This window comes from Diadema antillarum, unplaced genomic scaffold (genome assembly GCF_040938485.1).
Source record: "Diadema antillarum isolate AM-2024a unplaced genomic scaffold, OU_Dant_1.0 seq00000889_RagTag, whole genome shotgun sequence".
Classification (NCBI taxonomy): Eukaryota; Metazoa; Echinodermata; class Echinoidea; order Diadematoida; family Diadematidae; genus Diadema; species Diadema antillarum.
The window spans coordinates 410,169-426,881 of NW_027271753.1; the positions used below are offsets into that span (position 1 = coordinate 410,169).

At 37.4% G+C, this 16,713-nt stretch overlaps 1 protein-coding gene across 5 annotated transcripts in view; it reads left to right on the forward strand.

Annotated features, from left to right (window-relative positions):
- Positions 1-16,713, forward strand: part of LOC139740853 (forkhead box protein N3-like) — a 117,734-nt gene that overhangs the window by 78,100 nt on the left and 22,921 nt on the right. For all 5 annotated transcript variants that reach the window (XM_071651433.1, XM_071651432.1, XM_071651431.1 and 2 more), the window contains exon 4: positions 3,679-3,734. In XM_071651433.1, the coding sequence (XP_071507534.1) occupies positions 3,679-3,734 (56 nt within the window). The remainder of the gene's footprint in view (positions 1-3,678; positions 3,735-16,713) is intronic.

Genomic DNA, 16,713 nt, shown 5'->3' on the forward strand with positions numbered 1-16,713 from the left:
CTCTTGTTTAGAGGCTGTCCATGAAAGCACAAGAAGGACATTGACCTAGTTGGTAATGAGTCATTAAGGTCATCCATTGGTCAATATTGACTATAGTCTGGTCATGTCTTCTGTATCCCTGGTCACTCATTAAAGGACAAGTTCACCTTCATTAACATAAGGATTGAGAAAATGTAGCAATATTAGCAGAACACATCATTGAAAGTTTGAGGAAAATCGGACAATCCGTTCAAAAGTTATGAATTTTTGAAGTTTTTGTGAAGTAACCTCTGGATGAGAAGACTACTGCAGTGCATGATGTCACATGCGTACAACAATATAAGGAAGATATAAAGAGAATTTCACAAAATTTTATCTTTTGAAAAAAGTACATATTCCCTTGACTCGTTACCGACATATGTCATGGGTAATATCATTCCCCCTACCTTTAGCAAGAGGCAAGTCAAATGCTCTTTTATTATGCGAAAAAAATGAAAATATGTTGAATTTTCTTTACATTTTCTTTATACTGTTGTACTCATATGACATCACAAGCTGTAGTAGTCTCCTCATTCAGCAGTTCCAACACAAAAATTTAAAAGATTCATAACTTTTGCATCGATTGTCCACTTTTCCTCAAACTTTCACTGATGTGTTCTACTAATATTGCTGCATTTTCTCAATCCTTATGTTTATGAAGGTGAACTTGTCCTTTAAACAAAGATATCTCACTGTAACAAATGTGACCCATCACATCAAAAGGAGCCAGAAGTCAGAAACAGCTGAGAAAAAAAAAAAATCGCATCTAAAATCAGACTGTCCAAATTTGTCAAAATTGATGATTTTCATATTGTGTCTATTATCCTCGGCTTCTTTATCATCAGTCAAAATTTCATGACGAAATGATTAAAAGATCTTGGCCGCAATGACATTGTCAAAAGTAGTGTATGCTGGTGAATCAAGGAAAAGCCATTTCAGAGGAAAGAAGATAATGGTTTCATGAAGCATTCGGGCAGTGTTGACACATTTGGGGCATTTCAATGTTTTTTGATGGTCATCACAGTTGAAAATGATGATAGACATGTCACTTTGGTGGTATGAGGGTATTTTCTTTGTATTGTTTCAGTCCCTATTAATTTCCTTATGGCTTTTGCTCTTTTGATGTCTCTTTGAATCTCAGTTTCTATATTTTTGTTCCAATCTTTTTCCCTCGGTATCTCACTACACCTCACAGATATTCATGTTTACTCTTACTACCCTCTCTCTCTTACTCTCTCTCTCTCTTACTCTCTCTCTCTCTCTCTCTCTATCTCTATTGCTTTATCTTTTATGTCATCTTATTCCACTGTTCTATCTCTCAAACATAGATTTATTCATTGATGTGATAAACGTAAGCACAAACCTAACAGCAATAAATGGTCAATTATGTTTGCTAGTCATGAAGCTAAAGGAAACTGTAAAAAACATAATGATGGTTCACGTGAATGAAAACAAGCTTGTTAAACTGTGAGCACCACAATATATATGATGTTTCAAGATTACAGGAAATGGATACAGTATGTATGCATTGACTGAATGAATTTCATGATAAAGATGGGAAGATTAAGAATAGCAAGTGTAAGTTTGATCAACCCACATGTTGTTTGAATACTGTTCCACTGGCCACATTTTATTTCTATCGTAAATGTGAACGTTTTGATGTTCTCAAGTGCCTCGTAATGTCATGACATTCATGCAATTGAAGTTAGTTGAAATCTGAATCTCATTGAACCAAGCAGTGCTAACTAAATAAAGAAATGATGGTTATGAAGAAAAATGAAGGAAAATGATAGGTGCAAAAACATTTTGGGGAAGGCATGGAGAGTTTCTGCCAATCTAAGCCAGCTGCCACACCTTCACTCCAACAGATGAGGCCTGATACATGCATTTATTATGTTGGTGGTGCTCCAAGAGCAGAGCAGGGTGTTGGGAGTTGGTTATAGATTAGAGTTATATCCATGGAGATATGTTTCATTTTACTGGATATTCGTCTGTCTATTGATAAATGGGTGTGCAGGGCACCATAATGCTTTCTTCTTTTTTCTTTTTTTTTTGAGGGGGGGGGGGGGGGGGAGGACATCATTGAAATTGGGCACTTGTGGTGAGTCATGGAAGACCGCCCGTTCTTAACCCGTCAGTTATTGATGAAGTAGGGTTTGACAGTGCTCAGACATAGCAAGAGGTATTGCAGGATAAAAGGAAATTGTTTCTTACAGTTTGTGTGAGGCAAGAGTCCAGCAATCTGCCAAGGTGAGGTGTAAGCAGTGTCTGCCCTTCAGCAGAGAAGGAGATTTTCAGCAAGGAACTCTCAAGTCAACTGTCAGCCAAGATCACCTGACTCTGATTAATATATTCCCAAGGAGCCGTTTCCAAAATCCCCCAAAGTCAAATTATTTGATCAGATTTCAGAAGCACACATGGGAGCAGAAAGTGGTGAGGTTAGCTTCCCCAGTGGCAAGCCAGCCCTGGATCAGGTTGAGCCTCTGACCCAAAAGGTTTTACCCCTCCTTCTGGAGCAAGAATGAGAAATGAGAAGAATTGTTGCTAGATGAGATTATCTTCCCTTGGAGGCTGGATTTAGTGATCCACTTCACAAACTTAATTCAGAAATATGCCCTGATGTGAGTGACATGACATGGCCTGCATTGAGAGCTATGGCTGAGATAAAGAGGGCTGGAGACAAAGAGATATAATTGCATAGGAATAGGAAATGATTCTCCCTGTCAGCTGGCATACTGTTTGTGTGGTTACATTTCTTCTCTTTTTCTGTAGATGATGTTGCAGGAATAACAACAATTTGCTTCTGATCACAATGGAAATACTAGTATGATATATTTTGATTTAATTTGAGAGATATTATTATTCTTTGTCTTTAGTCAGATGTGTGCCCTGAAAGAATTCATCCTCATTCTATTGCTGATAATCCTTTGTTGTTGTTTTTTTCTCCATATCATGTGTGATGGCAAAGGCATAGCTTTTGTGATGCAGTACTGTTTTCATTCAGTAGTCAGATGATAGTGCTGTATTTATTTGTCATGGGTTGCTTTGAATATTTATCCAAATGTGAAGGAATGAAAATAATTTGACAGCCCCACCCTCACTGTGCTCCTCCTTGATATCAGCCTCCTAGCAGGAAGAATATTCTCATCCACTACGCTGGGATGCAAGGCTCTCACAAATTGAGAGCGAGGAAAAGTCTGCCACACCCTCTACAAACTTGACATAAATGTCACAGATTTGGGATGGCCATATCATGGCTTGACCTATACATAATGCTTTATTTTGGAACCAAGACAAAGTTATTTCAAAATGAAGGAGAAAAAAAAACATGCTGAAATGCAGAAATCACTCCAGGCATCACTTGGATGATGTCTGAGATGGAGTTTGATAGAGTTGCCTAACAACTTTCACCCACATGTCCCTATTATTAAAAAAAAATCATTGTTAAATTGTCTGAGTGGAATTTGTTTTTCAAATAGTTTGTTTCTTTCTTTGTTCATTTTTGGGGACTTGTCCACTGTACACAATTCATTACTGGGATTTTCAAATTTATCTTAATTGGTCCAGCCTTCCCACTGTATGGTCACCCTTTGCTACCAGATCCTTGAGGTTTGACGTTTTCCATCTCTTTTTTTCTTGTGCACCTCATTTTCTCCATAGCAACTCAAACAGACTGTCCACTGTTCTCTCGGCATATAATGGAGTCCCAATACCAGGTAAGGCACAAGCTCTCTTTTCATATCACTGTGAAATGTGAGTGGAATGTAAGTTTTGTCTCGTACCCCATTTATAATGCAGCTGGGTCCAGGAGCGCTCCTGAAGCACTTCGACTTGTGCCCCCCTGTTCTAGTCATGCAGACAATCGTTGCTCGCCGAAACCGCATACGAAGTGACTGAGAGGTACATTACTATCATGGTGACCTTAGGGTGTGTAAGAACTTTGAACATGTAAACTGCACGCACAGCCCACGCCACATACCACTTCCATAGCGTTCTAAATGTTGGTGACCATTTTTACAGAGTGTAGGGTGCTTCAGGAGCCATTCCTGAGCCTAGGCTGGAGAGGGGCATAACTTTCGAGCATTCCAGGTCCTGATTGTCTGTTCATACAGATCTAAGAGGGGTTCAGGAGCACTCCGGGAACTCTCTTAATACCCTGTATAAATGGAATACAACAAAGCTGATGTGAGAGACATTGCACAACTTGTATCAGATTCACAGCCAGTTTGGTGCAAGCTGCATACTCCATATATCTTTAGATACTGTACGAGCTGAAATTTTCGCGTACAGATATTTTTGCGAATTGCTACTTGGAGGACATTTTCGCATGTTGTTAATTTGGCGGTTGCGAGGGTCTAACTGAGCTTAGTTATTTTCGCGATTCAAAGGCGATTCGTGAAATTCGCAAAAATAAAACCACCGCGAAAATTTCAGCTCGTACAGTAATGGATAGCTTCATAAGTATAATATTTGATTATCCTACCCAATGAACATTGTGCTCTTTAGTATAGCTACATAATTGTATACCGAGAATATCACACTCTGCTTTCGGCAAGCAAAACTGGGTCATGGCATTAGCTATCCTTATGAAAGTCATCTTCTGGGAGACTTTTCACATACAGTCTTGTCATTCTTGAATGTTGAAATCAAATTCAGTAATTTATTGAGAATTCTGTCAGTGGGCTGATGATGAGAGATATTACTTCTTTGTAAGAGAATGTGATGTGTTGTTGTTCGTGGTTGAATGGATCAATATCTCTTGTTTGCTATGGGTGCAAACAAATCATAGTACATGCTTATCAGATTACAACTTCTATATACACTCTTGTCTACTTCATTGTTTGACAAGTCAATCTTGTTCATAGTTCATCTTATGTGAGAGACCACATAAAGTTGCATTCATGAGTCAATTATGTGATAGGCAGAAATATGTGTTTTGGGTGTACAACATTGATTTCCAGTTTGGGATTTCCATTGAGGAGCAATCGTTCTGCTGTCCAATCTGACATTTGGAATCATGCTAATTGCTGTTATGTCTGAAAGTGGTGTTTGTAAACATTTTTTGTCGACTCCTGTTGTGTTTATTTATCTCATTATTTCAATAATAAGGTGCTTGAAATATACATGAATACCTTACAAAAAATTTCCCACCAGTTAGCAGTTGCTGTGTTACTTAGCATTGCTCACAAAAGTAATGTACTTTATGAGTGTGCCATGTTTCACAATAAACTGATAACTTTATTGTGGTTGACACAGAGTTTAAAATCATTTTCTGCACACACAGTAGAGTAAGTCAGCTTACTTCAATTTGTCTTCAACTTCAATGCCCCTTATCTTTAGTGATACATTGTAATTACCGGAAGCGTGGGGGAGGGGGGTGTGGGGAAGGTTACTCTTTTCAACTAGTTAGGAACATCTAATCTAGAAGCACAAAGTTTAATAGCGCAAGCGTAAATAGTTTGATTGTTATGGGTATAGCATAGAATGAAATGCTGATTTTGAGATAGCAGGTTGCTCTAAAATTATGTTTGGATCATGCAGCCAATATTTGACAATGTGATCTTGGACCTTCCGACTGGATATTTGCCCAAGACAAAGCACATTTGGTGTTCTCTGGTTGGTAGAGATAGGTTCGTCCTCATAAAGTAAATCTCATTCACATTTTAAACATGATGGCTGCATTGATACTGTATTTATGTGTGGGAGAGAATAACTGATATGTCAACATATTAAATCCTTTGACAGATATAAGAAAAATTTTTGCTTTGATTAAAGCAGATCTTTCTGTCTTAATACCCCCGCCCACACAAAGTGTGTAAGGGATATACACGTATATGTGTAGGAATCACTGTGTGGTCAAGTGGTCTGGTGATTGGTTGGTAATTCTGTCACGCCATTGCAAAGTTTTTTTTTCCAACTACTTATTCTTTTTTTTTATGCATGTCCATACTAATATGTGGTGTGGAAGACACTTTTTAGTCAGTGTCAAGAAATGCTTGCCATGGTAATGACTTTTTTGTTTAGATAAAACCATGTCATATCGTAGAATGTGCTTCCTTCATAAAATTTTCAGTGTTTTGCTTGAGATTTGATACCTGCGACCACTATAGAATGTATGTGCAATTAACATCTTTCATTCATGTCAAACAGTGTGCTGGAATGGAGATAGACTGAACATCATTGTTTAAACAAAAGTCATGCAAAATATATATATACTCTCTAAATTTTGAGCATTTGTCTGGAAATTTGGCACATGTGACCAATATAATGTGTAGATTTGCAAGACTTACCTTTCATTAGTAATGTGAACCAGTGTGTTGCCATGGTTGCAACATCTTTTAATAAAAGCATACAATTATATAGGGAATTAAGCCAACTCAGTTTTTCAGCATTTAACTTGAAATTTGACACGTCGTGACAGAGCTCTGTACTATGAAGATGTGCGAGATGCATCTTTCGTCAGTGTCAAACAATTTGTTGCCATTGTGACAGCATTTTAAGATATTAACATGTAGGCCTACACATAAAATCTTATGGATTAAACAACTTTTTGAGTTTTCATGTGCTTGACTTGAAAGTCAGCAAATGTGACTCTGATAAGATAAGATGGACACGTGCAATCCTTTTTTTTGGGGGGGGGTGTCAATGTAGGATGTATTATATCTGCGTGATATTGTTTCACACCGTTTTCATGTCATAAGGTGATTCACAAGTGTAAGTTGTTCTTCACTATAGAAAACATTGTTAGAATATCACATGCATTTATACTTGCATTATCTCATTCAATGCAGTAACCATGCCTCTCTAATTTCGTAGTTTAGGTATTTTTTGATTGAAAAAACAAAATGGAGCCACCACAGAACTACTGTATGGAATAGGATGTGGTACAGGAAGATACACACATACTACCACCTGTTTGTGAATTCAGGCTCCTTTAACAAAATTTCATCAAGGCCAGATGTATTTATGGGCATTCCAGATATTACGTGAATGGAAGGAGCAGTTCTTCACTGGTGTAGGCACAAAAGAGCATTGTATGAATTGACTGAGGTGTGTGTGTTTAAATTGTCCTTCACTCTTCTTATGTATGAAGGAAAGTATAGCAAGGTTTGTTTTCTCAATATGGTTATTATCTAACCTTTCCTGATGCTTGCTTTGGCACTTTGAAATGAAAACTGTCTTCATGTTTCAAGTACCGGTACTGTAAAGTAAAGCACCATAGTGAATCTGGAACAGGACTTCATATCTTAGAGTTTAAAAAAAAAGGGTCCTTGCATTGCTGGGAGACAGTAGAGAAGACTCACACAGTCACAGATTAAAGGGAGATTTATCCCAGAGATATATTTAGATCAACTGACTGCAGTAATTTAGTAGAACACATGAGTGAAGTTTGAGGAAAATCAGACAGTCAGTTCGAAAAGTTTTCATGCAGCCATCACATGTCAAGAAGACCACAACATTTAAAGATGTCACAGTAGGACAACAATAGACACTCTATAAAAGAGAATTCAACAATTTTTTTTTTAAGTTCACGTTCCATTGGCTTGTGACTGAAATATTATCTTAAAGATTAGCCCCCCTGCCTTCAGAAAGAGGTAGGCCTTGGTCAAGTGTTTTTTTAATTATACTAGGAATATGAAAATATGTTGTTTCTTTATATTTTCTTTAAATCTTTGTTCTATTAAATGCATTGACCAGTTTTCCCCAAGTTTCTGTGATTTGTTTTACTCATACTTTTACATGTACCAAATCCACATAACATTCGAGGTGAATCACCCTTCAACCCACATATCAGTGCCATGTGACCATTATGACAAAACATATTTCATTTGTGGGTTTTTGATACCAGATGTCCTCTGTTTATTATCCCTTTGCTAACAGTGTGTTATGATTATAACTTTGTAATATTTCAGCAAGTCTACTGTCATAGGTTTGTTTAGTAATCTGTATGCTTATATTTCTGACATTATATATCATTTTATTATGTGTTTGATCAGCAAGATGGCTCTAGCCTTCTCCTGGGCCTTCCCCTTAGCTGTCCCAGCTTTTTATATCAGATAAGAACCCAGTGCTTTGAGATGGAGAAAAGGTCTCTAACCTGTAGCCCAGTGCTGGTACATGTATTAACAGTCCAAGTTTAACAGACACCAGAGTTGCAATGCTGTGGTCAGGCAAGGTAAGCAAAAAAGAGAATATTGTTCCCTGAAGCACTGGTTGCCATGACAACATTCAAACAAACAGAACTTTTTAATCATTTCTTGCTCCCTACCCTAATCCTTTGCCAAGCCTTGAGCTAGTGACCTGGGTCTGGGAGGAGACCTCTTCCCTCTGGAACCTCTTTCATCTAGCTTCCATTTCCCTCTTCATTCTCTGGTTTGATGTAGAAATCTTATGAGAGAGAGAAACTCTATTCCATGCACCTTAATAAGGATCTAATCAATTTTGTGTCCTGGGAAACAGACTTATCAGATATACTAGGCCTACATATTCTTGGATTTCCCTAGTGATCTGAATTAATAGGAAAGGATTAATTCATACATTGATGTTCTTCCCAGTATCTGACATATACTTGTACATTGCATTTCCTTCTCATTCTCCTTCCTTTTCTTCTTCTTCTTCTTCTTTTCTCTTCTCTTTTTCCTCAAAGCGTAAATTTCTTCTTATTCCCAAGTTAAACATTTTCAATATCGAGTAAATTTGTTTAAGTTGGTTCATGTATTTGTGTTAGTATATCAAAGGGCAGTGTTTATTTTATGGCATTATTATATTGTGCTTCATAACTGCTTTATGTTCTCAGATAAATTTTTATGAATGCAAACTGTAGTTGTAGTAGTTTATTTACATCCAAATTATTCGTAGATAGCATCGTCATCAAGAATTCTCAACTTCTCGACAATAGACAGCTTAGCTTGTGCATTGAAACAGATGAAAGGGTTTGTAATTATGGAGTTTCATTCAGCAGCAAATTCATAGTCAGAGGTAAAAAGTATACTTCTTTATTTTCTTGTTGCTGATAACACCTGTAAAGAATTAACACCTGCTATATAATTTGATGACCAACAAAGTTTGTTTTCCACAAATAGCAGGGTTAAGTGGTCACTCATGGAATCATTTCAACAAATTACATGGGAAGCTATAAAATCTCAGACATTTTGCTTTGCTTTGTTTATTTTACCGACTTGTAATGTAGAGAGATAGGTATGGGAACAGTGATAATCTGAATTAAAACTCTTGCAAATGCTATTAAATTTTGCACATAGTAGAATTCTACCCTAGCTTCTTCAATCTTGTGGAAGGTCAGTGATAACTGGAAATCTCTTGAGACTTGGTTTTGTCCACCTGGAATATGTGTGATGGGCTTACAAATAAACATGGTAGTAGAATATTAGTTTCTTAATATTTACTCAGATCTTCCCGTCATGCACTGTAAGCTATGATTGATTTAAATCAGATGCATACAGTATTTAGCTGTCTTTTTGTCATCTTCCTTTATCGCTGTCAATCTGATGCATTATGTACACATGGCTTCACTGTAGATATTGATGCAATCCAATTTTTCTGGACAAACACTTGTTCAGCTGAAGAATGATATAGTTTGAAGCACACAAGACATAAGCACATACAGTCAAAGATGGAAAGAGAACTTGTTAGAAAAAAAAATCATATTATAAACATTTAGGAAAACGTTCAGTTTGTGTGTGCAAAGATTGAACACAAGAAAAGTGGGAAGTTTCCATAATGCCAGTCTTCAGGGCTGAATTATGCTCTCTCCAGATTGTGTGCACAAACTAACTCCAATTATCACAATGTACACAAGCATTTTCTACCCCAAAACACTTCATTCCAATAATGAAGCTCTTTTTGCCACTTGGAAGCAAGCCTGAGGGCACGCTTTGCTGTATATAGGCTTAGTGTTTTCCACGCATCTCCTCCAGATTTGAGTTTGTGCCATATGAAAGTGAGTGATTAGAGATGACGGGTAAGCAAAGAAAAGAGCAGAGAACTGGGAAGGAAGTGTTGGATGCAGGGAAGTCTGAGAGAGAGTGTGTGTGTGTGTGTGATAGTTGGTAGAGATGGACAGAACAGAGCAGAGGGAGAGAAGAGAGTGTGGGAAAAAAAGGTGAGAATCCATCATGGGGAAATTACTCCAAGTTACTCCATGCCACTCCACCAAATTGCCTGTCAATCTTCTCTATTCTGTCATCATTATCATGTCCAGTGTAGTGTTAAACCTTGTCTGGTGGAAACAGGGCATAGCAGGATAAATATATTTAATACCACAGAAAAAGAAATTAATTGGATATCCAGTTATAGCATCAGGGACAGGGAAAGGGTGTAGAGATATATGAAGAAACACAATTGGTTGGTTGTAGGATGACTGGTATGTAGGAATGGTACAAAGTTATTTAGGTCACTTTTAAGCAAATTATAAAATATTAAGTTTTGACATCTTATATGAGTGCTTACACTAAATGTCTCTACATAATATCAGTTAGTGGGATGGAGGTGGCTGATGATATGTTGAAATGTTAAATATAACACAGATTTGAAAAATAGAGATGGAGAAGGAAAGCTATTGGACAAATAATGGGGGGGGGGGTTCTGTGCCATTAATCACTGAAGACAGCTTAGTTCAACTGACATGGTCAGTGAAGTCATTGTAGAGTCCAGTCTACTTTGTTTTATGTTGGATCTTGACCTCTGCTTGTTTTCAGTGTCTGATGCTAATGCTCTATAAACATCATTCCTTGGTGATATAGAGTGTAGTTTGGAAGCCTTGCCTACCTTTTTGACCTAATAGTTAAAACTGGCTGGTGGTCAGTGGTCTGATATAGATGGTCAGCTGCTGACTACTTTTGACTGGATGAAGTAAAAAGTCTCTCCTACTGATGTCACAAAGAACCTTTATTGTTACCCTGTAGGTAAGGATGTTTACAATGATTGGATACTTAGTACCCTCTACCTTAGCAGAGCCATGTTATCTTCTTTGTGAACAGGGAACAGCCGGATTTATGATGAGATATTTTGAAATTGGCACAAGACATATCACTATGAACTCGATGAGGATGAGGATAAATTGTATTAAAACTAAGTACTGAAGTATAAATTATGTGTAGTAATAATGATATGTAATGATAAGTAAAGTATAGGCTTAATTTATGATTTAAGTCAAAATACAATTATAAACAGAAAATATCTGTAAATTCTCTATACCAACGATGATTATATTAGTGGGACAAAATGAGCACATGCCTTATTAATCTACTTGATAGACACATGATAGAATGTGGACCTTTAGGTCAGTACATTCTGGGTGAGAACTCCAGGTCCAAGGCATTTTAACTTTGTTTTATTTCAATAAATATTGTATGATTTTGTAGCATTTTACACAGCTCCCAAATCTTATGTCTTGGCCTTGCTACCCAGCTCATAAGGTCAGTTGAAGAAAGCCATTCTTGCTGTGGGTCTTGGCAAAATTGTAGAGCTTGCCAGTCTTGAGGTGGTCAGCTAAAATTGAAATAACCTCCAGATCACCAGGGTACCTGGTGAGTTTATGACCTGTATTTATGGTTTATAGGTTACTATGGTGATGTCAAAGACCAAGGGCTCTGTCTTCATAGTTTTTTGAATGATTTAGGGCTCAGGTACAGGTCAGCTACTTTTTAGAGTCAGAACAAATAATGCTTTGATATGAGAGGAACAGAAATCTGACATAGAAAACCCTTGAAAATTTTTCTACCATGTTCTGCTCTTCATGCCCTTTATGTATTGAATTTTTAAGAAGAATACTGTCTTGAAATTATGCCATTATTTCTTTAGATAGTTCAGCCAGTGGTATCTAGCTTCAGCTGTATGAGACATTCCTTTTATGTAGGATCTAAAAGTACATATAGTGCATAGATTGACATCTAAATCATTTTAAGACATACTTAGTTCTTGAACTATCGTATTAAAGATGAGATTTGGTAGTAATCTTCTGTCAGTGGTAGTCAGTAAGAGACCTTAATTGAGCGAGATTGAAACATTTTAAAGGAGTGAGTATTTGAGTGGTACTGGAGGGCATAAGATTGCCTTTCTTTATTACAAGACAGCCCAGCATCATCTGATGGAGTCCTGAACGAGATGACAATGAAAGGATGCGAGGACAGACAAAAATCTTCCTGTCAATGTAGGAGGAAGTGCAGACATCCCTATCGGGACATTTGGTGGGTCTTTGTCAGTGGACTCTATGCCTCCCTCACTCAATCTCGACCAATGTCCGCCATGAATATGGCTGCTAGCTGCACAAAGGGAAGAGGCAGAGGGACAAGGTTGTTATTGCTTTGCTTGCAAGCTCTATCAGAGATAAATCCCTGTTGGTTAGACATTTTTATATCAATCTCATCTAACTTTGGGAAATGGGGATGGTACGCGGCTCTGGAGATAGAGTGACAAAGTTCGGGCACATCTGATGGAAAGATGGGCTCTTGTGCTGTTAGGTGCATATTACCATTTCTCTCTACTGGAGAATGAGAGGAGTGCATTACACAGAGTTGTGCCATGCACTACTTAATGCAATCTGTGTGAGCATGATATATTACCCCTTTATGGATGCCCGTCTGAGAGCCAAAATATTGGGTGTATTTTGGAATGAGTAGATGGAAAGGAGATGAGAGAAGTGCGGGGTAGAGAAAGGACAGAATTACTGGAAGCTTTTGAAATTTGATAGCATTTTGAAAAATTCATGCAGGAAGAAGTGCACTTTGCTTGAGATGCAGCTCTTGCCCTCTTTGCTTCTGACCAGGAAATTTCCGCAGCAAGAAGAGCAAGGAGCATTTTAAACCATGCTGTTTGTTCAGCTGTACCCAGCGGTGAATATCCCTTACCACCCCCCCCCCCCCCCCCCCAATAAAAAGCAACATTTGCATTGATGAAAACTACACAGCCAAGCTCAGTTTCAGTTGTCATACTGCATTGGTTTCAGTCATGTTCTATCATCATGTCTCTAGTTCGGGTGATTAATAACATTGCTAGATGCAAGATTAGAAATGAGTATTTGGGTTTGTTGTATTTTTAGTTTGTAAATTTGTGTTGTGTTTGTGTGCAAGTGTGTTACTACAAAAGTTTTTGTTTGGAATGTGTGGGGGGTTTTTTTGGTCCTAGATTAGTGAAATTTTACATGTGTTCAAAAGGAACCTCAGTAGAGCTAGAATACAAAAAAAAAAAAAAAACCAAACCCAAATACATACATTGTAAGAGAAGCAGGTTTGAAAACAAAATGAATGAATTTAAAGCAAGTGATTAATCATAGGTTTAGTGGTATCAAAGAGATATTAAGAGAGTTTTACCAGGTTAAGTATCATCAAGCAGCCTATGTTGTCCAAAGATAACTCACTGTTGCTGCCTTTGTCATATGACTCGGAGCTCATTAAAGGAATTTCTTCACTATGTTTACTTGGAAGACTTTGAGTGAGATTTTCCTTTGCCTTGTGGATGTTCTAACTTCCATGATTCTGCAAAAGCTGTAAAGGCATATGTTTTCAGAAGGTTTTTTTTTTTTACGTTAATTGAACAAAGTGATTTTGAGATTTATTGTAAGAAAGAGATTGTAAGATGACCATCGAACATGATGTTGACTGAGGCATCTTAATCATAACTGTCTTCTGACTTCGATTAAATTTCACTGATTAGTTGTTACACTGTTTTTGGTGGGGTTTTTTTTTCAAATTGAAGAATCTCCTTACAAGTTCATATTCCATCATCTTTAAGGCTGCTCAACAATTCCTCAAATGACCTCGGAAGTTGAAACATGTATATGCATGATGGATTAAAATGTGCATGGTAGAGAACATGTTGCACTAGAAATGCATTCAGAGGAAAATGACTGATTACTTGATCAGATTTTGGCGCCATAATGGCAAAAATGAACCACAGGCTATGTCTATCAAGAAGCATTTAGATCTTGTGAAAAGCAGTCTGAACTGGCGGAAAGATGGTGCCTCTTTTCTTCAAAGTTTTGCGCAGTTAGTGCTAGCTTGCCTCAGTGGGTATCTTAGCAACGGTTGCTGCGGTTACCCGATACCATGATGCCTGTGGGTGTGAAGCATTTGGTTTGACGGGGCACCCAGAAGGGGAGTGCTAATTTTGGAATTCCTGTGAGTCAGTTAGCATCCTGCTTTCTCTTGGTTAGATATTTGTGGCAAGTATGGTTGTTATCATCAGAAGAGCAGTTTCTTGACTAGTTTAGCCACTACAAAGCTTACATGATGGTTACATTCAAGATGCAAGAAGCCACTTTTGCTAATTACATTTAGAGGGGTTGAAATCGACTTCAGAAGTAGCCAACATCATCTATACATCACGTTTCATGGCCATGTCTTTCATATTTTAACAGATTTTGATTCAAACAGTAAAACATCTTGCTGTTTATCATACTGGTAGGTTTATGCTTTATCATATCATGCAAACAACTTTTCTAGCAATGTTGGTGTTTTATTTGATGATGACATACCTGATATATTAAGAATTCACTTATGTATGCCAACCAGAGAAAACATCTCCATTCATCCTAGAATACGTTGCATGGGGAAAGGAAATCTCAAGTTGGTCAAGATTTCTCACTAGGACATTAGAAACCTCTGTGTGTGTGAATGAGTGTTGTGCGTCATTGCATAAATATGTATGTAGTGTACATGGTTTGAACTTTGCAGATTATGACATGAATGAAGCATAAAAACACGCCTCATAACAAGTCAAAGTATTAGGAGCTTTTGAGATGTTGAATTGTTTTTGAACTTCTGGCTTAACCATCACTTCTCAGTATGTAAGGGATTCCTTTACTCCTATTGTCAAATCGGTCTTCATATTCTTGTCATCTTCTTGCCACATTCCTTCACTCTGTTGCCCTCCTTTTCTATGAATCACTCAGTGGTTTAGTCTTTGACATAATTATCCAGTCTATCTTCTCCGTCTCTGCTACCTAGGAGCTTGCTGCTACCCTCTCCTTTCCCTGCATCCAAACTCACACATCCTCCTCACAGTCACACACTACTTACTCTGCTCAGAAGGCTCCATTTATGCCAGGCAGTAAAGCATAACCCCAGGGAATAGGGTACTCCCATCAAGAGCAAATTACCAACATTATTTATGTATGTTAGCAATTAAGGTTCAGTGGAAGGCAGAGTGTGTGTTATACATGGCTGATTCAGTGTTAGACTTTACTATCATAGAAACAATCCTCGTATGCAAATGAGCTACCTGTCTTCTCTTCCTCTCTTTTATTACTGATTGGGATTACAGTGATATGAAAATACTGTATACGCTGTATATTTTACGAGGTTATTTTTGCAGATTTTGTGACTTGGATGCTATTCACAAATTTAACAGCACAGGACGATCGGTATCATGAACTCTGATCGCATCATGAATGTGATATGCATACTACATTTCTTCGTTCATTACTCTACTCCGGCACGTTTGCAAATTTAACTACTCGCGAAATTGTTGGGCAGTCCAAATTCGAAAAGAAAAAAAAATTAGACTTGCTAAATGTATGGTATATACAGTAAAAGATGTGGGAAAAGGAGTTGCTTGGGTATGTAGTTTAGTTGTTATACCAGCTTGTTCTTTTATTCTGAAAGAAAAAGCAGTGCTGTCGTATAGCATGCATGCATGCATCACTCAAAACGTACAAGGGTATCTTATCTTTGTTATTACATCTGCTTCGAAGACTTCCTCCCAAAACAAAAACAAAAAAAAAATAGTGCTTCCATAATGCACTTTCACTATCAAAATCAGTAAAATCTGAACAAACAAATGAAAATCAATAAGTGAATAGAGATGGAAATATAGAAACATTCATAGAGTTTCCTTTAGAGGAGGTATGTTGGAGGCCAGCGTTGATTATGGGTGTTTTGGGTAAGAAAATTGAACCTCAATTGGGTTCATGCAGATTTCATTATTGCCGGAATTCATTTGAGACAGAGGGAAAAGCTCATTAGACGGGAGACTGTAATTGGGTTTTCTTCCAGAGCTGGTGAAAATTGAATTCAGTCGTCATCAAATGTCGATGCATTTATCTAGGTTGTGACCCACTGTGTGTAGGGCATGGGTAACACACTGTAGGAATGCTAGCTTTGTATGCACATTTAGTATTAGCTTTATGAGACAGTAGGAATAGATGTGGAGTTATATTTGTTGTTGCATTTGTTGCTGGTGTTGATAGTCATCAAATCAAGAAGCTCTGTATTGGCATGGTAAGAAACAAATCAAACAGGGAACTAGATCCAACTTTCTGTAAGGTCATGACACTAAACATTTTCCACATAGTATTTTCTATTCAATAACAAATAAGCCTACATGATAAAGGCACTGGTATTGCCCAATTTCTTTGTGTTTGTTAATATCATTGGCAAATATATTATATCAACAGATAATTCATGTGCATGCACAGACACACACAATATCTTTTTGCATTCTTAAAACTGCTTCATTTTTTTGTCTTTTATTTGAGTAGCAGTGATTCATTTTTATTGCCATATTTGCCTTCTTAGTATTCTTTTGTGGTAGATAGTTGGCGAGATTAATCAACAGTAATTATCCATTGAAGCAGTAAGTGGCTTTTGTGTAATTTCCATTTCACAGGAATGCCCACAGAGTCACCTTGTAAATCTATAGAAATGTGGTTTTCTGCATTATTCTACAATTTATCTAGAA